Consider the following 23,911-nt stretch of genomic DNA (forward strand, 5'->3'; position numbering starts at 1 on the left):
CGTATACAATGTTTTGACATATCATATTGACCCATCTATATATATTATTTGGAACAACCATAGACACTCTATATGCAGTAATGTTTGAGTTAGCTATACAGGGTTGAGGTTGATTCCAAAATAATATATATATTTTGAGTTGTGATTGAGTCTGAGACTTGTAGACACTGGGTCTTGGATTGATTCGAGATAATATATATATATATATATTGATTTATTTCTGTACATCTAACTCTGGACAACTAGTTGTAGGTTACTAACGAGGACTGATGACTTAATAAACTTAAATCGTTAAAACGTAATAAAAATGTTGTGAATGTATTTTGATCATACTTTGATATATATGTACATATTTGTTATAGGTTCGTGAATCGACCAGTGGCCAAGTCTTATTTCCGGCAAAGTAAAAATCTGTGAAAGTGAGTTATAGTCCCACTTTTAAAATCTAATATTTTTGGGATGAGAATACATGCAGTTTTATAAATGTTTTACAAAATAGACACAAGTACGTGAAACTACATTTTATGGTTGAATGATCGAAATCGAATATGCCCCTTTTAGCTTGGTAGCCTAAGAATTAGGGAACTGGCCCCTAATTGACGCGAATCCTAAAGGTAGATCTACGAGAACTAACAACCCTCATTCTGGAATTTGAAATGCTTTTGTACTTCGAGTTTATCATGTCCGATGGGTGTCCCGGAATGATGGGGATATTTTATATGCATCTTGTTAATGTTGGTTACCAGGTGTTCACCATATGAATGATTTTTATGCAGATTGCATGTTATTGAAAAATGGAAATGAAAATCTTGTGGTCTATTATTATGATTTGATAAATATATAGGTTAAACCTATAACTCACCAATATTTTTGTTGACGTTTAAAGCATGTTTATTCTCAGGTGATTATTAAGAGCTTCCGCAGTTGCATGCTAATTTATGGACAAGAGTTGAAGTCAGCATGCTTGTATAATATTGTTTAAAAACTGCATTCGAAGATTTAAATTGATGTGTAATATTATTGTAAATCATTATGTAATAATCGTGTGAAAACGCTATATTTTAGATTATCATTATTTGATAATCGTCGTAATATTTTTAAACCTTTGTCGATAAAATAAAGGTTATGGTTTGTTTAAAAATCGAATGCAGTCTTTGAAAAACGTCTCATATAGAGGTCAAAACCTCGCAACTAAATCAATTAATATGGAACGTTTATAATCGATATGAACGGGACATTTCAGTTGGTATCCGAGCGTTGGTCTTAGAGAACCAGAAATTTGCATTAGTGTGTCTTACCGAGTTTGTTAGGATGCATTAGTGAGTCTGGACTTCGACAGTGTTTTCTTTAAAAAAAAAAAAAAAAAAAAAAAAAAAAAGATTGCTTAACACTTTTTGTTGGAAACTATATATTATTAACATGTGAATATTATGTGATATATTAATCTCTTATCGTGTTTGATATTGTGTGATAGATGTCTACCTCTAGTACAAATCCCATCGACTCACCTAATAATAATGAAGAGTCGAATATATTTTGGAAAGATTCACAAATTTCCGAGGAAGAACCGGAAGAGGAGGAACCGGAAGAAGAGGAACTGGAAGAGGAGGAACTGAAAGAGGAGGAACCGGAAGAAGAGGAACCGGAAGAAGAAGAGGTTCCGGAGGAAGAAATATTAATAACTACAGAAAAACGGTTAAATAAAAAAAAATCCTCAACCAATGGACCAAATTTAAAAATGGTCAATGGTGTTTCCGCCAAAGAAGCAAAATATTGGGAAAATTACCAGTTTTCTGATGAATCGGATCCCGATGAGGATTCCGATGATGTTATAGAAATTACCTCGGCCCAATTTGAAAAAGCAAAAGAAAATAATAAGGAAAAAGGCATTAAAATAGAAAAACCCGAGCCCAAAACCGATGAACTTTATGTTAACATGAAGTACCCTGATGGGGTGTACCGTAAACACCCGTATTTCTTAAACTTTCACTATAACCCGGGAACATCTAAGCCACCAGGTTTTTTTAGATCATTTGAGAAAAGAACGGCTCGTATTAGGGGAGCACCATATATCCTTAGGAAATTAGCGAAACGAACCAAGTCCGAAGAGGAAGAAGCGAGTGAGTCGGAATAAAGAGTTGTAATCATGTTGTGTAATATATGTATTGTAGTGTGCTTGTATTTTCATGTTATGTAAAAATTGCTTGTTAATTATCTTTTACGAATCTAATCCTCGTCTATTTTTACAGTGTAAAAAAAACACACAATGGACGTTAAGGATAGACAACCGAATATTTTAGAAGACCTACCCGGGAACATGATTGATGAACTCTTGTCTAGAGTCGGTCAGAGTTCATCGGCACAATTATTTATGGTGAAATTAGTTTGTCAAACATTTGAAAGACATTCCAGGCATGCCTTAGTTTATAAAAGGCTTTCCTTTAATAGATGGGGTATATCACATTGGGGAGACTATAAGTTACGCCGTGTTTTCTTTAAAGCATTGAATGCGGGGAACCCAGATGCAATTTTGCGCTACGGGTTGAGAACCTATTTTGACTCAACATATCCCAACATAGGACTTCGTGCTTTAGAAAGAGTTTCTAACATGCAACATAAAGAAGCATGTTATGCTTAAGGGTTAGTAATGTTCGCTTCTCACCAAATCGAGAAAAAGAACATAGGATTGCAACTACTAAATTAAACATTCCCACAAGTGACGGATTCAGTAGTTGGGGTGAGAAATAAGGTTTTTAAATTATTACGGGGCTGTTGGGCATTACGTAACCCCCGTCCTTTTGAAAACGTTACAACATGCTGCCTAATCAATGGTCACAACGGTTATTTTCCACAAGATCAAGGATGGAAAATAGTACTAGTAAAACCCGAATGCATGACTTGTTTCTGGATTTATGAATTACGTGTATTTATTGCCTTTGCTGAATGACTTGCGTATTAACTAGAATTGTCTTCGCAACTGCCTTGTATTAAAGTTATTGTGTGCTATATTTCATACTATATGTTGAATAGCGGTATTGTAAGTTTGTAAAATATTGTATAAAAGTTTGAACTCGAAATATTATTGTAATCAATTTTTCATATAGAATTGTAGTAGTTGAATTGTATATTAGCTACTAAGTATGAACTTAACGGGTAGGTACTACCCGAATGAAAAATTATAAAAAGCTAATACGAAGAAAAAGCTTTTATAAATAAGTTCATATTATGCTACGAAATACTATTGACTACTCTTAATATTCTATATGATTAACTTAATTCTTTTGGCTATTTTTGAAGGGAATGGCACCGACTATTCATCAGAACTTGAACATGAGCGAGGAAGACTTCCGTGTTTTTCTTGCAGCAAACATAGCCGCAGTACAGGCTGCGATGCAAAATAACAATAACTCTGGATCTAGCAGTGGAACTAATTCCACAAGAAATCGTGTAGGATGCTCCTACAAAGAATTCACTGCCTGCAAACCTCTGGAATTCGATGGAATCGAGGGTCCAATTGAATTAAAACGGTGGACCGAGAAGGTCGAATCTGTGTTTGCCATAAGTAAGTGCACTGAAGAAGATAAGGTAAAGTACGCTACACATACCTTCACAGGCACTGCGTTAACATGGTGGAATATCTATCTCGAGCATGTGGGACAAGATACTGCCTATGCGCTACCGTGGTCGGCATTCAAACACCTGATGAATGAACAATATCGCCCCAAAAATGAGGTCAATAAGCTCAAAGTAGAGCTTAGAGGATTACGAACGCATGGATTCAACATTACCACATATGAACGACGATTCACAGAGTTGTGCCTATTATGTCCAAGAGTGTTCGAAGATGAAGAAGAGAAGATCGACGCATTTGTTAAAGGGTTACCAGAAAGGATTCAAGAAGATGTGAGTTCACACGAGCCCACCTCCATACAAAAGGCAAGCCGTATGGCTCACAAACTAGTAAACCAGATTGAGGGAAGGATTAAGGAGCAGGCGACCGAAGAGGCCAACATGAAACAGGTCAAGAGAAAGTGGAAAGAAACCAGTGACAAGGGTCACCAATACAACAACAACAATCGCAACAATAACCGCAATGCTAACAATTACTACAACAAACATCCCAACAACAACTACAACAATCGTCCCAACAACAATAACAATCGCAAAAAAAACAATAATCAGAAATAGCCATGCCAAAGGTGTGAAGAGTACCACCAGAATGAGTTCTGCACGACATTTTGCACCAAGTGTAAAAGAACTGGCCATGGTGCGAGAAAGTGTGAGGTCTACGGCCCAATGAATAACAGAAATAAAAGGACAGATAATGTCGGAACAAGTAATGCCGCCTTTGTTTGTTATGGATGTGGAAAATCGGGCCACATTAGGAGTAATTTCCCGAACCCAGGGAAAAATAATGGGCAAGGTCGTGGAAGAGTTTTCAATATTAATGCGGCAGAACTGCAGGAAGACCCGGAGCTTGTTACGGGTACGTTTCTCATTGACAATAAATCTGCTTATGTTTTATTTGATTCGGGTGTGGATAGAAGCTATATGAGTAGAGATTTTTGTGCTAAATTAAGTTGTCCATTGACGCCTTTGGATAGTAAATTTTTACTCGAATTAGCAAACGGTAAATTAATTTTAGCAAATAATATATGTCAGAATCGAGAAATTAAACTGTTTAGCGAAACGTTTAAGATTGATTTGATACCAGTAGAGTTAGGGAGTTTTGGTGTGATAATTGGCATGGACTGGTTGAAAGAGGTGAAAGCAGAGATCGTTTGTTACGAAAATGCGATTCGCATCATGCGCGAAAAAGGAAAACCCTTAATGGTGTACGGAGAAAAGAGCAACGCGAAGCTAAATCTTATTAGTAATTTGAAGGCACGAAAGCTAATAAGAAAAGGTTGCTATGTTGTTCTAGCACACATCGAGAAAGTCAATACCGAAGAAAAGAACATCAATGATGTTCCCGTCGCAAAAGAATTTCCCGATGTATTTTTGAAAGAATTATCGGGACTACCTCCACACCGATCTGTTGAATTTCAAATAGATCTCGTACCAGGAGCTGCACCAATAGCTCATGCTCCATTGTGACGATCGCTCCAAATCCATATGGACGAATACGTCATTCATCGATTTCATTGCGAGGTATTTGACCACTATATGATACGTTTTATAAACATTGCATTCTTTTGAAAAGGTATACCATAAATGAATATTTAAATCCAAGGTTTTCGACATCTGATGATTTCTACATATAGACAATCACCGTAAATAATAGTTTACAATAATACATCCGTTGACAATGCAGTCAAAATAGATACATGATGATGGTTTTGTGAATGTAACGTTTTCTTGAATAAATCATGTATGACTCCATGCACAAAGCTTGTCTAACATATATGCAAAAAGCGGAAGACTTCTAGGGAACCTAAGAATAATCATGCTAACAAGTGTCAACACAAAGGTTGGTGAGTTCATAGTTTTAATGTTTCGCATAATCTGTATATAAAGGTGGATCACAAGATTTCAGTTGTTTCATCCGAAACGTTTATCTAAATATTCTACGAGATTGAGCACCCTGGTAACTAAACTTTAACGTCTATATAAAAAGTACCCATGTTTTAACATACATGCAACCAACATGTACAATACACGTAAACCAACGTGTACTAAACTCAAATACCATACGTCTATTTTATAGTTCAGGCTAGGGTTTCTATACCTGGAACAGACGGGGATGTCAAGCCCTATGGATCCATATACAACTACTCACGCCCACCAGTTCTTATAACCGGCAGTTACTAGTTACCAAAGCTAAGGGATTTTCGATTCAAACTCAGTGTAGAATTTAGTATATACTTGTATCCATTGCGTTTAAAATAGAGTTCATGTATTCTCAGCCCAAAAATATAGATTGCAAAAGCAATTAAAAAGGGAGCATATGAAACTCACCTTAGCAGCACATTAAATCGTTCACTGAAATGTGAGCGAAACTCGGAATGCAAAATAACCGTAGATCTCAACCTAGAGAACATATGTTGGTCAATAAATGTTTATCAAGCTAGGTCGGGTCATAGTGTATCACAATCCTAATGCTTTAGATCGACATACAAAAGTTATTCAAAGTTGTTTCAAAAAGTCAATTTTGATAGTTATTTAACAAAACGAGACGTGTCCTATATAAGGATTCATTTACTCGGCTGGTAATATTCAAAAATCCACTTTATCAATCTTATTAACAAGTTGTTTAAATATCAAATGCAGATTCAAAAGTAATTTCAATTAACGTTAATCATAATTCAGTTGATCATAACTTTTAATTCGTTCACCGAAATTACGCGATTTCTAAATGAAAAGTTATTGATTTTTCGCCAGCTTTCCAACGACATGCATATCATATACCTTTTATCAGTAATATATGTATTTAATTCGTGATTCATTATAAACTACCTAACGACAAAATTAAAGCATACAAGCATGAATAAACATATATACTCGAGCACTAGCCAGGGATACACTATTAATATTTAAAAGTTGAGATATGAATGCTCACGTATCAATATTGAGATTCAATATTGCAGGAAAGTACGTAGATGCAACGGAGATAATAAACACTAGTTTGACTCACGAGCAATACCCTCGAATAATACCCATCACCTCCTTAGCTATAACTCATAATTTCCTTAGCTCTTTCCTGCTCGAAAAACATGTTTGAAATAACTTGTCTATGACCTCATCGTAGTATTTTATGTATAATACTAATAATAATATCAACATTACTAATAATAATAAATAAGTTTAATAATAATAATAATAATAATAATAATAATAATAATAATAATAATAATAATATAATTAATGAAATTTACAGAATAGAAAGAAGAGGAAGAAGGAGTGCACAAACTGAATCATTTTCGCTCGTTTTATAGATATGGCCAACCCCTGACCCCCATGCGATCGGATGGGTATGTAGGCTAATGGCCATGCGATCGCATGGCTAGTGCCTCCAGCTCACAATCGTTTGTATTTTAGCTTGTCGACGTATTATAATATAATATATATATATAATATATTTAATTTATATAATTAATTATATATTATATTAAATTCACGTGCATAGTTGACTTGAAATTTTCGTTCCGATGACTCATACGTTGTCACTCGACTTATGACCCAGTTTCGGTTTTTCGAACGCATTTTCGTACGCTTAATAAATTAGCATTTTACGTTTTGTGATGTGTACCATTATTAAGAATATATACTTAATTCACCAAAATTTATATTTTAATAAATGTAACTTACATATTTGAGTATTATGGTCATTTGTTTCTATAAATCATCTTCTCGATATTTACTAATATAATAGTATTATCAAACGTTTTATAACCAAGTTAATATCTATACTCAATATTTATAAACACGTTTTAAATAAACATCGCAAGTTATTCATATAAATAATTCTTAACAATTAATATTCCAACTTATCATATATATTCAAATAGATATATAAACCAATAAGTTTAATGTACGGTATTATGCAATTGAAACTTTGTTACGTTTTCAAGTTATAGTATATGTATGTATCTATTTACATATAATGGTTCACGAAACGTTGAGAACAACCGAAAGTTACTTGAATAGTTCAAAAATTTTGAGATTCGGTTTTACAGACTTTGCTTATCGTGTTGGAAACGTTAATCATTAAGTTTAAATTTGGTCAGAAATTTCTGGGTCATCACAGTACCTACCCGTTAAAGAAATTTTGTCCTGAAATTTTAGTGAGGTCGTCATGGCTAACAATAAAATGTTTTTATGACGAATATGAGTTGATAAATTGAATTTTATCACCGCTGAATAATATGGATAAAACAATCCAATTACTCGAAGCGTATGAGAGAAGTTATCGTAAAAGAGTGAAATGAGGGAATAGAGATTCGTTTTAACTCTTGATGCAGTAACGATTGATTTTTGGAATTTAAGGAATAGAGAATCTTCATAATCTAAATAAGATTTGATTCTTCGGGATTTAAGGAAATTATGATTTCCTTTGATTAAATGCGTAATCTGCCTCAATTGCTATGTCTAATATTTCGCTATAAATTGACCTTTTCCGTTTCATTTATTTTCACCACTCCTATAATCTTCTTCCTTATTTCATACTTCCTAATAGATTGTAAAAATGCTTAATCCAGTTCTGATTCTTGATATTTTCTTGGCTATCGTATCCTTCATTCTTCTTTTTCATCTGCCACCAGAGGAAGTTATTTTCTTCTACTATTACCTTGGGGTTATAGTGTTTTCCATTCTCCCGTGTCTTTATATTGCTATACACATTGATATACACGGTTTGTAAACTTCGAGGTTGTTATCGGGCTTTATATTTTCCATTATATTTCAGAGCTTCATGCTTTCATTTTCTCTTCCCGACCTTAAGTCAAGCGAATAATGGTCCAGAATTCGTAGTTATACATTTCGGAATGAACATAGTTAATGATCTAAGAAAGAAATTGTAATGGCACGATCTTGATTTGTCAAATTACCAGAATATCCGGAAAAGACCAAATCATCAAGAAAATATTTTCTTGATATATTTAGAGGTTAAATAGAATGAAAGAGTTATGTAACATGGTTCATGATGAGAGTATGATCTGTGGACCTTTATCACGTTCCATTAGAAACTCAGCATGACTTACTGTAATATAATCACGTTAATCAAGTGTCATTATATTATACTAACTCATGCTTCAATTCCCAACACTACTTCAAAAACATCCATTTTTCGAAATTTTCAGAATTTAGAAACTAAAATAGTTTCTTTTATGATGTAACACAGATAGCGCAAAGAGATAAATGATTTCGGATAATAATAGTTATGAAGATATCTTCAGAAATATCGAAGATATTTATAATGAAAGATACGATGATATCTTAGAATTTCTAATATCGAAGGATGATGAAGAAGATTTGTTCGTAACGGATTTTGAGTTAGGAGCAAGGTATTCGTTAATGACTTCAGCAAATACTGAATCATTTGGATTCTTTGAAGGCAGGTTTAGTCTTTGTGATTTTCCAGTTCCAAACCTTCTTTTTTTCTCAGCTTTACCACCATACTATTCTTTATCATTAAACTTTTGACTGTTAGGGTCGTTTACAGTTTTTGCTGCTTCATCGGCATTTTTCCAATTTCGGAGAACTAGTTTCGCAGTTTGGGGTGTTTTTCAGAAACTTCACATTCGAAGTAGGTAAGTTTAGAAGATAGCCATAATATGTATATATATATATATATATATATATATATATATATATATATATATATATATATATATATATATATATATATATATATATATATATATATATATATATAACTGTTGGCATAGAATTGCTGCGAAATTCAAAATACTGATTGCTAATTCCTGGTAGTTGGTATGGCAATTATTGTTACAAGATATGGATGAGTACATGATAGGGTTTCAATGAGTATAAGGATTTTTCGGAAGGTCAAGGATCAATGAAGTTGTTGGTAAATTTACTGCTAATGTGGTGGGACATGAAAGGTTCCCCAGTAACAAAAACGTATATATCAAGGTTATAATAAGGGTAATCTGAAAAGTCAAAGTTGACTGGTTGGAAGTTTGATAAAACTGGATACTTTGAAAAGAATTGCAAGATTATTTTCGGTAATAACAACGTTAAAGGATCTTGCACAGTTTTGAAGTCAAAGTATAGCTTTGAAAGATGTAAAGATCTAAGAATGATGTCACTAGTTCAGAGTTATGACTTGGATTCTGATCCGTCAATATCAGAATATGTAATTGAATTTGCATGAAATTATTGTACATTGCTGTGAAGATAGTGAGTATAGTTAATGATTTTTGAATCAAAATTGAAGAATGTACAGTGTAACATATTAATTGTGAACCTATATATTTCCCGGATATTACCCACCCGTTAAAAATTTCACAAGTAATATTTTGTACAAAAGAATTTTACTAAAGTCTTCATGAAAATATATGTATGTATATTTTCTTCAGATGTAATACAGATTTAATGAGTTAATTATCATATTAAGCTCATTTAATTTTCAGCTGGATTAGAAATGAATAATCTCTCAAACATTAAAGATTTCATAATCTTCGTAGAGTATTTCACTAATGTAATCAATACTTTGTTATTCAGTTTTATTGATATTTCCTCAGTGAATCATGTTGGTGCTTATGGAACTCTTGCTAACTTCGTAAGGTACGAATGATGTTTTCTGGAAAGTTTCAAGTATATCGAAAATGAAAGTGTAAAATCAATCATGTATTTGAATAATACACTTGATTTATTATGAAATGGAATCTATTAAGTCGAAGCAGAGATTATAGTTAACGATTGTTAAGTCATTAACGAAGGATGCATAGCATATTAGTAACATGAACTAACCGAGTAGTACCTACCAGTTATGATTCACATGTAATAGCTTAGTACGAAAAGATTTATTTTGATTTCAAATTTCACATATATATATAAAATATACATATAATTTCTTCAGGGGAAATGAGTTAATACTTCATAACTCATTGATACAATATATACGTTGTTGATTTGTGATGATGTTGGTGATTATGTAACTGGTGAAAATCGTGATGTTATAGGTGCTGCTAGTGCTGACGATGCTGATAGTACTGACGTGCTGGTGATGCTGACGGTACTATTGATGCTGCTTGTATAACAAGTCTAGCTTGTAAATCGCGCACTATTCATGTTAGGGTTTCACTTTATTATTTCTATCCGCCTACTTCTAATTTACAATATGCATTAGAATATATAATCTCTAAGACTTTTAGAAACTACATATTCTCTGCAGAATATTTCTTCAATGAAATTATGAATCAATACTTCATCGTTTGTTGTTGTTGATATTCCTTGGTATCTATAGGGCATATGACGTTGATGCTCGTGGGACAGATTGTGAAGTTGAGGTTTGTGATGCAGTTGTTGTTGGTGGTGGTAATGGTACTATTGGTGTTGTTGTCGGTGGTACTGTTGATGCCGGTGATGCTGCTGGTGCTTGTAACCTTTGCACCATATTCTCCAAAGCCACTACCCGAGAGCGAAGCTCGTTGACTTCTTCTATTACACCGGGATGATTGTTGGTTCGGATGAGTGGTTGAATAAGATTCAGAATTTGAGATAGTATATTATCGTGTTGAGATACTCTGGAAATGAGAGAGAAAATGGTGTCTCGAACAGGTTTGCCGGTAAGTGCTTCAGGTTCTTCGCCAAAAGGGAAATGTGGTGGATGGAAGGGATCACCTTCTTCTTGTCTCCAATGACTAAGCAGGCTACGATCCCATCCCCAATTCATCCAGAATAGGTGATGGCTGATTGGTTGATCCAATCCTGTTACACTGTCTTCGGAATTCAGGTGAATATCCATATCGGAATAGCTATCGGAGTTTAATGAATTTGAACTAGATACGGGATCCATCTTGTATAATTAGGGAGATGATTTTTGATATGAATTAGATTATAGAATTTAGTTTGGTATTCTTCAATACATAATTTACATATGTATATATAATACCAAATTCCATAAATCACGGATAAATTTTCGAAAGATGTCAGGAAAAGTTTACAGTAACGGATACGCTAAGATATGAATTTTTGTCTATACACTATTTATGCAATAAATGCAGAAAAACGTGTCTAAACAAAAGAATGATAAGCATGTAATTTCCGACAATAAATGATAAGCAAAACTTTTAACATGCAGACATGGTCGAAGTCCATACTTACTCATGCAAGACCTGGTTCGCTAGGACCAATGCTCTGATACCAACTGTGACGATCGCTCCAAATCCATATGGACGAATACGTCATTCATCGATTTCATTGCGAGGTATTTGACCTCTATACGATACGTTTTATAAACATTGCATTCTTTTGAAAAGGTATACCATAAATGAATATTTAAATCCAAGGTTTTCGACATCTGATGATTTCTACATATAGACAATCATCGTAAATAATAGTTTACAATAATACATCCGTTGACAATGCAGTTAAAATAGATACATGATGATGGTTTTCTGAATGCAACGTTTTCTTGAATAAAGCATGTATGACTCCATGCACAAAGCTTATCTAACATATATACAAATAGCGGAAGACTTCTAGGGAACCTGAGAATAAATATGCTAACAAGTGTCAACACAAAGGTTGGTGAGTTCATAGTTTTAATGTTTCACATAATCTATATATAAAGGTGGATCACAAGATTTCAGTTGTTTCATCCGAAACATTTATCTAAATATTCTACGAGATTGAGCACCCTGGTAACTAAACTTTAACGTCTATATAAAAAGTACCCCTGTTTCAACATACATACAACCAACATGTACAATACACGCAAACCAACGTGTACTAAACTCAAATAGCTACGCCTATTTTATAGTTCAGGCTAGGGTTTCTATACCTAGAACAGACGGGGATGTCAAGCCCTATGGATCCATATACAACTACTCGCGCCTACCAGTTCTTATAACCGGCAGTTACTAGTTACCAAAGCTAAGGGATTTTTAGTTCAAACTCGGTGTAGAATTTAGTATGTACTTGTATCCATTGCGTTTAAAATAGAGTGCATGTATTCTCAGCCCAAAAATATAGATTGCAAAAGTAATTAAAAAGGGAGCATATGAAACTCACCTTAGCAACACATTAAATCGTTCACTAAAATGTGACCGAAACACGGAATGCAAAATAACCGTAAATCTCAACCTAGAGAACATATGTTGGTCAATAAATGTCTATCAAGCTAGGTCAGGTCATAGTGTATCACAATCCTAATGCTGGAGATCGACATACAAAAGTTATCCAAAGTCGTTTCAAAAAGTCAATTTTGACAGTTGTTTAACAAAATGAGACGTGTCCTATATAAGGATTCATTTACTCGGCTGGTAATATTCAAAAATCCACTTTATCAATCTTATTAACAAGTTGTTTAAATATCAAATGCAGATTCGAAAGCAATTTCATTTAACGTTAATCATAATTCAGTCGATCATAACTTTTAATTCGTTCACCGAAATTACGCGATTTCTAAATGAAAAGTTATTGATTTTTTGCCAGCTTTCCAACGACATGCATATCATATACCTTTTATCAGTAATATATGTATTTAATTCGTGATTCATCATAAACTATCTAATGACAAAATTAAAGCATACAAGCATGCATAAACATATATACTCGAGCACTAGCCATGGATACACTATTAATATTTAAAAGTTGAGATATGAATGCTCACGTATCAATATTGAGATTCAATATTGCAGGAAAGTATGTAGATACAACGTAGATGATAAACACTAGTTTGACTCACGAGCAATACCCTCGAATAATACCCATCACCTCTTTAGCTATAACTCATAATTTCCTTAGCTCTTTCCCGCTCGAAAAACATGTTTGAAATAACTTGTCTATGACCTCATCGTAGTATTTTATGTATAATACTAATAATAATATCAATATTACTAATAATAATATCAATATTACTAATAATAATAAATAAGTTTAATAATAATAATAATAATAATAATAATAATAATAATAATAATAATAATAATAATAATAATAATATAATTAATGAAATTTACAGAATAGAAAGAAGAGGAAGAAGGAGTGCACAAACTGAATCATTTTCGCTTGTTTTATAGATGTGGCCAACCCTGACCCCTATGCGATCGCATGGTTTGTTTAAAAATCGAATGCAGTCTTTGAAAAACGTCTCATATAGAGGTCAAAACCTCACAACGAAATCCATTAATATGGAACGTTTATAATCAATATGAACGGGACATTTCACTAGCCGGCGGCTTTGATGACAAGTCGGCGGCTTGAGTGCTTGATCCCCAAGTTAATCGTTTTTCTGGATTTCTATGGAATGTTCTGAATTTCAACCCCAAGCCGACAGCTTCACTTGATCCATGTCGGCAGCTTCCTTGTTATTTCTGCAACTCTTATATGATTTTGATCCTGTTTAATACATATCTCAAATACTAACTTCGTCCCATTACAAGTGTCCACTTACTTTTTGCACACAGTTTTAGAACCCACTAAATCCATTATTCACCAATCAGAAATCTTCTCTCTCCAGAATAATCTCTTCTGATTGGTTGAAACACAAAGTGGACACTTGATATGGGACGTCCCAAAATATAAATGTGGACACTTTAAGTGGGACGGATGGAGTAAAACATTAAAAATATCTTTTTCCCATTCATACCTATTTTTGTGTGTTTAATCATTCAGTTTGTCTTTAAAATACCAAGATAACTCCTTAAAATGTTATAAAAAACTTGTATAATTTAAGACTTATCAGCGGCACACGATTACATAGGTGCGGCGCACCTGCGCTGATTCAGCTCAAAAATTTCAGCCGACCTATAAAAGCGTTTGGGGGGGGGGGGGATTTTGAGGGGAAGCTTGGTGGGGATTTTGAGGGGAAGCTGCACTTTAGGGGCCGTTTAGGAACTTTAAATAGGTTCTAGCCGTGATTACATCACGATGAAGCTCAATTTCATGGTCCTAGCTCAAGATTGTTGAAGATTAGTGATAGATTTCCATCATCCATTCTCTAGTTTGTAATTTTCTTTCCATTTGAGCACTTGTTCTTAATTTCTCTAGTTGTAGTGATGAATACTTATGATATCTTTGATCTAGTTGTTGTTTATGCTATGATGTTAGCTTAGATTTGCTTGTGTTCATTTGATTACGTAACTTGATGATTAGATTTGCCCTAATTTTATGGATTGATGTTTAAATAGGTCAATATTGTTGAGTTTGGTTGAACACCCATTGCTAAGATTATTTTAAGCCTCATTTTGATTACATTGATTGTTAAACTATCTTAGTGATAGGATTTGTGATTCAATTAATGCTTCAACACCATTTGGTGATCTAGACAATTAGGAATTTGGTTCAAGTGATTGGATTATTGACTTGATTGGTGATTAAAATAGCTTTTAGTTAACATAGTGGTGATTAGCCTTTTCAAGTGATTATCTAGGTTAAGAATTTGATGCGAGTCTAATTCAAGTTCAAGTCTCAATGATTTTATCCAACATAGTTTGATCTTTGAAAATGAGTCTACGTGAGTTAACGAATTTCATTTGATTGAGGTTTTATGGAAGTTGACGAATGGAAATGAAACTATATGTTTGAACATTGTGATTTAACAAATGCAAAATGGGTAATTCATGTCAAAAGGTGGATCAATCAAGTGAATACATTTTTCTATTATTTGTTAATCTCTCTTAGGTTAATATTAGTTTAATCAACACTTTCTTAAAACTCTCCAATCAACTTAGATAATTATTAATGTTTTCGGAATCTCAATTAAATCGCTCTCTGTGGAACGAACTTGGACTTGCTATTAGCTTTACTATACGATTAGGACTAGTTGCCTATTTGTGTGATAATTGTTTAGTAGTATTTTCACACATCACAAATATTAAATAATACTCATATCATTAACAACCATATGTTCATTACCACAAATTACATGTTAAATTGTTAATTATATGAAATGTTCACATGTATCACAAACAAATATTCACATGTGAACAAGAAACTATATATTTGATTATATAGGTAAAATATAAGTTTTTAAGCTTTTTTATGTTCATTCTTACTCTCGATCATTATTGTGGGTGATTCAATCTACTCACAAGTGAAAATCTTTGTAAATTAAAAGTTCTCGCAGTTCTCGCCTTTTTTGTAGTTCTCGTTTGAACTTTTGACTATATATATATATATGTGTGTGTGTGTGTGTGTGTGTGTGTGTGTGTATATATATATGTATGTATGTATGTATGTATGTATGTAGTAAAAGGATCCGGAGAGAACTTAGAGTGGAAGAGAACCTAGAGAACTCACATATTAATGCACATTCACCAACCATATGCACCTAAAAAACAACGAATCCTAAAATGAACAGAAAACCAAACAAATCAAGGCCCTAAATATCGAACAAGAAAAAACCAACGAAAACACTACCCTATCAAGCGTAAAAATGCGGCTAGGGCGGAGATAGGCTTGAGTGCAAAAAAGAGGAGTTTTAGAAGGTCAACGACGTTAACACTCCGATCCGGTGTACCGCGATGACCAAAATCGAGATGATGATTTCGAGAGGGTGGTTAACGACTGACGGCCGTTCAGTTAGATCGGGTAGACTGCCCATGAGGGAAAAAGTGCTAGAAGGCAAAAACCCATGAGATATGTTGAGAAGTGCGTAGGGGAAAAAAGATAAGAGAGAGTGAGATCCACTTTATGTGAGGATGACCCCTCTATTATAGAGGGGAATTTAGGGTTTGGGGGAGACTCATGGGATTTTCCTATACCAAGTCCAAGTGCGAGCCCAAGACCAATCGTAATGGGCTATGCACATCATCAAGTCCCCCAACTTCGGTATGACATGTTGAAGGGATGTCATGTCGAACTTACAAGTTCATCGTTGCCGTAATTCAAGGAGCTCTCTCATATCAACTCGTAATAAGACACGTTAACTCCTCATGCAGTAATGTGTTAGTCTATCGTGTAAACACGTGTGGTCACATACGGATTCTTACATAGTCGATTGTATTGCGCTTTAATCGTCATGTTTTAGCACACAATGCTTTATGGAACGCACGTCTCAGTTTTAACGCATGGTTGCATGCCAGGTGCGCTTGATTGGTTTCCCAATAAGCTCTGACAACCCTTAGGATCATGAGTTAATGTTGTCGACCAGGACCCAACTTCCCGTTGTCTTCCAATCTACTTGACTTATTTTTTCACCAAACACGGTCACCCAGAGCAAAGGTCAGTGGGTTAACGCGTTTGTCATAGTATTTAGCAATCCGATGTTTGTTAATGGTTTCATGCATGGAGACCATCTCTCTATGTTATTTCATCATGTTCAGATATGTGCGTAGCGCTTCTTAGCATAAGCGCTTATCAATAATCATGTGTAATGCACATTCATGAGGTATGCGGGTATGCACATCGTGACAAATCATCACTCTCCAATAGTTCGATATGACATAGTAAAACATGTCGTAGCGAACTATAACAGTGCGTAGCCAAGGACTTTATGCGGCCATGGAATTTCTAGTAGATGCCATGGAAAAATAGGTTCCATGGGTTGTGCGCAACCACGGATTTAAGAAAGGATGTCATGGCCTGTGCGCGACCACGGACTTATAAAGAGTGAGCCATGGGCCGCGTGCAATCATGGATTTATTAAGAGTGAGCCATGGGTTGTGCGCGACCATGGATTAATATAAATGGGCCTTGACACATAGCCATGGTCCACTCATAAACCGTATTCTCGTAAAGTGAGGCTGCTTGAAGCAACTAGTGTTCGAAATTCTTAGTCGCGTTCAAGGCATCTATTGGTGACTCCGAGTTTAGAATATCAGGGTCACGTCGAGGCATCTCCCACTATGTGCGATAGGAGGCTTCTTGAAACAACCAAATGATTAATCGGAGATCATTGTTACGTTCAAGGCATCTGTGACTAGCGAGATCCGAACTCGGTCACATTGAGGCATCCTTGTCATAAGGTGGGGGTTTAAGAATGCGACTTAAGTGCGCGTAAGGAGTGTAAATTAACTTGATCATAAACCAACACAAGCAACTTCGTAATGGCCCGGGTGGCATCTAGGGTATTATTATTGTATTTGTTAGCGCGAAAACACTTGCACATGTTAACTGTTTGAGCTTTCTATGAATATAGTATATAGTACACAATAATTGTAAGCCACTTCATCAGTATACATATTAACTATATTAACTTAAAAGCTCACAGACCATGTCTTAATGCATGTTGAATGATTTTCTTTGCCAAGTACTGTAATTGTGATCATCAAGCCCGTAAGATTTCTAACAGTAAACATGTGTTAGGTTTGGCGTAAATAAATTTGTTAACAATCGTACTTATACTCAAGGCATGCTAGAGCACAATCTCCATGTATACTTTCATGCACACATTATACATTTTTATTTGTGCACGTATGTGCGTACAAGAGTCTTCTAAGTGCGCCTACACTTAGGGATTGAGGTTAAGAGTGAAAAACTCTATCGCTTATAATCATGACTTTCAGATCTCTAGTTCTACATAGGCGAGGCTAGGAAAACTCAATGTGCGTCACCCTCCGATTAAATATCAAGCATGTCGCGCGAGAGCTATAGATATGCATCCCTTAAGTAGGTGGAAATGCGCTAGTATATTTCTATGCATAGATAGTTCAAGTCGAATAGCTACTCTGCATTTTTATAACGGTACAAAATATCGCAGACTGAAAATCACTTAATGTACAAATAATTTCCTACAATATATTGTTTTGATGATAGAACCATTGGGAAACTTAAACAATCGCGACATGCTTAATCATAAAATGAAAAGTAGACAAATAGTAAGGTGATCAACCATACTAAATTCGACTCTTCACGTGCATCAATCTTTAGCGAGTCGCGTGCCTTGTGCGGTTGATTGGTTTTCCAGTCTGCACTGGCAGGTTATAGATCCCGTGTTACTAATGCCAGTTACTCTATAGGGACCTTCTCGATGTAGGTCAGGCTTTTCCGTACTCTTCTTGAAGCATTGGTGGTTTAGAGATTAAGTGTCGAGTTGATATCATGCTAGAAGAGTTGCGTGCAAACATATGTTGTTCCCATAAGGGAATGAAGATGCAAACTAAGCGATATGCTACCATGGATTCATGTGGAGCTACCATGAGCTTGCGCGGATCATAAATAAAATGCATCCATTGAATCTTTTTAACCAATATAGGACATAGTACATGACAATTGTAAGCCATTTTGTCATTGTGTGTTTATACTATATAAATTTTAAGTTGTAGACGCCATGAATTTATGCTGTGTGCACGTAACATAAATATTGTTCGTTCATAGTCTTAGGTAGAGCTACCATAAACCTAAAAAACCGTCTGCGAAGCGGGATGAAGCGCACCATGGGCTTATAGTCATATGCCATGGGCTAAAGAGATGCGACTTACGTGCGCGCAAGTTGCAGTCATACTCACCCGAAACACTGTGTATCTAAATATCGTGCACAAAGTATAATGAGGTACAATCATTTACTTATAGTCATTTGCGTACATTATGCGCGATAATATCAACGTCCTGACGCGAATATTGTCGCACCAAATTCATCAACATACTTTTAAAGTAGTAAATATTACTTCAAACATTGCACGTGTAGTTAATAACACATGCGTCCCAATACTAAATATGTATGTGCATCGTCTGATGCGCATATGCATATGTGATAATGATATGCACATACATATCAATTATCATGAAACGTACATGCAGTGAAGCGACATTATGATCAACTTAACATCTCAAATGTTAAGTTGCGCAGATGTGATGCTTCCATGAACAAGCCGACCTGATAAAGGCTTTACGGCGTGCATTAGGAAAACATCTTTCCCGCAGTGATAGTCTAATAGAATGTCAGCCCCCCATCTCAAGACAACTAAAGTATTTAGTTGTGTTGAATTTTACATGATATCTCACTAAATAATTTTATGCACGTATGTAGTGCGGTCAAGCTTTGTGGATATCACATATTTTGCGTATTCGGGCCTCGTTAATCAATCTCATAGTAGAATTTATTAAGAGTTATAGCTAAAGGATAAGCATCAACATTGCTAATAATGAACCCTAGCGCTTACGAATAATAGCATGCACGACTAGGAAATTAGCCTTGACAATAATGCGAAAATTATGACAAGGGTCGTACATTAAGTCGTGTGCAAATCAAGTTAATTAGAAATTATGTCTCATCAACAATAACGTATAATTTATAAGAACTCGGACATACCCACATTTTTTAGAGTTAACCAAATATCGCTTCGAATGTAATGATACGCATAATGATCAGTCTCAAAACGACATTAACAAAGTAGCGACCGGCTAGGATCTTACCCGGCACGGTCCATCCCAGAAGAAGGGCTACTCCTTGACATCATCCGTCATCATGTAGCCAGTCATGATAACTATAACCGTGAAGAAACACTTGGAACAAGTAGAAAGCAAAACCTTCCTGGATTAGACTGAGAGCTCCGTGATACCTTAGACGGAACCGACATGCTGCTGGCACCGTCACCACTTCTCGGTTCGGTATTTCAACTCGGCATAAAGATACCCTCCCGGGATAAGCACGCCGTCCCGGAGAAAGTGCACTGTCCCGCAATAGACACTTCATCCTGGAACGAGTACTTGACCCCGGAACAAACGTGCAAATAAGTTGCACGCCACGTCAGCTCATTAATCTTGGAAAGTTTGTTAGGATCTGCTCGATTATTCCCATGAAAGGGGCAGGTGCCACGTCACCCCTCGGGATTGGAAAAGTTTGTTACAACCATGAAAGGGACATATGCCACGTCATCATTCCCTCCTAACATCTATAAATACGTGAACAAGATCATTTATTCCACAACACTGGATGCATTAATGTTACTCTGCCCAAGTTAATTACGATAGCATTACTCCAGTCGTTAATTCAATTCCGATAAGCGCTCCGATCATCGTCGGAGCTAATCTTCACTCTAAGATATTAACTTATTCGATTCCGATCGAATAAGGTTAATTCAATCGATTGTTTTACACCCTTGGAATCCAGATTCCAAATCGGGGTTTGCACAATTATTGGAGTTAAAACATTCGACTTACTATTTTTCCAAATCAAGCACTCAAACCCGAAATCTATCTACACTAAACGATTTTGGTTTGATCAAATGGCGCTATCTAAAGGTACAAAATTAATCACTACTCACCACAACGAGCTGGAAGACGAAGAAACAAGCATAAACAGCACCGACGACGCTAATGTGCATATGATCCACTCATGGGTCGTGGGAAAACGACGAAAATTAGGGGTATTAGATGAATGGAAGCATGAACCAATCGTCTTCCCCTCGTTATTCAATATCAACCCATCTTCTAATCCTGTTATCATACGAGCACACATCTCCAACTGCCAAATTGGGCGAATATACACCGACACCAGTGCAGGGGCAGAAGTCATGTTTAAACATTGTTTTCTGTAGCTACCAGAAAACATCAGCCGGCGGAAGAAAGCCACAACTTCGCCGTTGGTAGGATTCAACAGCGCTGCAACCTGGCCGGTGGGTTCCATCACGCAGGAGGTTGTGTTGGGAACATTACCTTTCTAGAGTACTGCAGACATCGAATTCTCCATAGTTAAAACAGACTCACGGTATAACGTTATCCTAAGACGTAACGCCATGCAGAAATTGGTGCAATTACGTCAACAGTACACAGCATGTTGAAGTTCCCGACTTCAGCCGGAGTGGCCACGATTCGAACGCAAGAATTGGAACCAATCGAATGTATGCAGATATTCAAAGGAACCAATGACAATATAATCTATGACAACGGTTACGTGTCCCCGAATCCCAAGCATCCGAACCAGCGGATCCAGATTGGTGCTACCTTGAGCACCAACGCAAAGGACACGCTCTGTAAACTCTTAGTAGCAAATATTGATGTCTTCGCCTGGGAACCATCCGACATGACGGGTGTCCCACGGAAAATAGCCCAACACCGGCTAAACGTAAACCCGAACATCACACCGGTCGTTCAGAAGACAAGAGCAATGGCGCTAGAACGAAGCGAATTCCTGGATAATGAGGTACAACGATTAGTCGACGCCGGTATAATGAAAAAGTAAAACATCAAACATGGGTGGCGAATCCCGTGATGGTAAAGAAGGTAGACGGATCTTGGCACATGTGTGACGAATACAAAGACATCAACAAAGCATGCCCAAAAGACAATTACCCTCTGCCGGAAATCGATTGGAAGGTTGAGTCCTTCTCGGGTTTCCAGTTCCTAAGCTTCCTGGATGCATACAGGGGTTACCAACATATCCCAATGGCATAAATTGACGTAGAAAAGACCGCATTCTTCACAAACAAAGGCATTTTCTGCTATACAAAAATGCCATTTGGGTTAAAGAATGCCGAGCAACATACCAATAGGTAATCGACAAAGCATTCTAGGACGAAATCGGACGAAATATCGAAGCATACGTGGACGACATCGTCATCAAGAGCAAAACAGAAGAATAAATGATTTTAGACATCATTGAAACGTTCGATTCGCTACGCAAAATCAATATGAAGCTAAATCCGTCAAAATGCTTTTTCGGAATGGAAGAAGGCCGCTTCTTAGGCTTAGAGGAATTAAGGCAAACCCGAAAAAAATCCAAGAAATCGAAGACATGCAGTCACCCAGGAATAAAAAAGACGTCCAAAGCTTAAACGAGAAGCTAGCGGCACTCACAAGGTTTCTGTCACGAGCCGCCGACAGAGCTCTCCCCTTTTTCCAGACGTTAAAGGGCTGCCTGAGCAAAAAAGATTTCATTTAGACGGATGAGGCCGATAAGGCCTTCCAGGATGTAAAGGCATTCTTAAAGGAGCTGCCAACATTAACGGCACCTATACCGGGTGAAACCTTCGCGGTATACCTTGCCGCCTCTTCCGAGGCAATTAGCTCGGTCCTAATTGCCGACGGAGGTAAAACTCAAATGCCGGTGTACTTCGTAAGCAAAGTATTACAAAATGGAGAAGTAAACTACCCGGCCATGGAAAAACTAATTTATGCTTTAGTGCACACAGCCAGGCGGTTACGGCGATATTTTCAAGCACATCCGATACAAGTTTTCATGGACCAACCGATCAAACACGTCCTGACTAGGCCATAAATTTCTGGGAGAATGGCGAAATGGGCAATAAAACTTGGCTAGCACGAAATCACCTTCCTCCCGAGACATTCGGTCAAGGGCCAAGTCATAGCCGACTTTCTGGTGGAGCTCCCTTCTGACATGATCAAGCAAGGCGAAACCACAGTCACAAGAAGGGAAACGGACGATTTCTGGGAACTATATACGGACGGAGCGTCAAGTGAGGATGGGCCCGGCATAGGTCTACTTCTCGTTTCCCCAAACGGAGAAGAAATAACCTACGCTATCCGGTTGAAGTTCGCCGCCTCAAACAACGAGGCCGAGTACGAAGCACTAATAGCCGGATTACGCTTGGCTAAAAGTATTGATGTACGACAACTCACAGCTTATGTCGACTCACAACTGGTACCAATCCAGTTAAACGACAGCTTCGAAGCAAGGGATACATCGATGCAAAAATACTTAGAACTTACAAAAGCACTAACCAACACCTTCGCAGCATTTGAAATAAAACAAATACCCCATAACCATAACAAGAAAGCAGATGCTTTGAGCAATCTTGCCTCTTTGCTCTACGACCACTTCACCAAAAAGTTATGGTTGAAGTACTGTAAAGAAAGTCAACCGAAGAGGATACCCTCATGGCAACAATCACAGCAGAGGAAGAATGTTGGATGACACCTTTCATAAAATACCTTGCCGGCGTTACCCTCCCGGAAGACAAATTACAAGCCCGTAGGATACGAATGCGGGCACCAATGTATAACTTTAAAAATGGCGTCCTGTACAGGAAATCATTCACAGAGCCTTACTTAAGGTGTGTTGGCCCAACGCAGGTCAAAGAGATAATACGAATGCACGAAGGAGCCTGCTCCACACATTCCGGCTACCGAACGATAGTTAGCAGGATCAAGAGAATGGGTTATTTCTGGCCACACATGTACCGGGACACATATGATCAGATCGTAAACTGTGATGCATGTCAAATACACGTTCCCATCAACAGATCCCCCCGTCGAAACATGATTCCTATACACGCCACTTGGTCGTTCTGCAAATGGGGGATTGACATCGTCGGCCCATTCCCAAGAGGTGTCGGTAACATTAAATTCCTAGTAGTCGCAATCGACTGCTTTACAAAAT

The 23,911-nt window shown here is 36.5% G+C and overlaps 1 protein-coding gene across 1 annotated transcript; it reads left to right on the plus strand.

The window, feature by feature from the left end:
* Nucleotides 1-22,909: 22,909 nt before the first annotated feature.
* On the plus strand, nt 22,910-23,446 carry LOC139900362 (uncharacterized). The gene has a single exon (XM_071883139.1). The coding sequence runs from the start codon at nt 22,910-22,912 to the stop codon at nt 23,444-23,446; it is 537 nt and encodes a 178-aa protein (XP_071739240.1).
* The last annotated feature ends 465 nt before the right edge of the window (nt 23,447-23,911 follow it).

This window comes from Rutidosis leptorrhynchoides, chromosome 3 (assembly GCF_046630445.1).
Source record: "Rutidosis leptorrhynchoides isolate AG116_Rl617_1_P2 chromosome 3, CSIRO_AGI_Rlap_v1, whole genome shotgun sequence".
Classification (NCBI taxonomy): domain Eukaryota; kingdom Viridiplantae; phylum Streptophyta; class Magnoliopsida; order Asterales; family Asteraceae; genus Rutidosis; species Rutidosis leptorrhynchoides.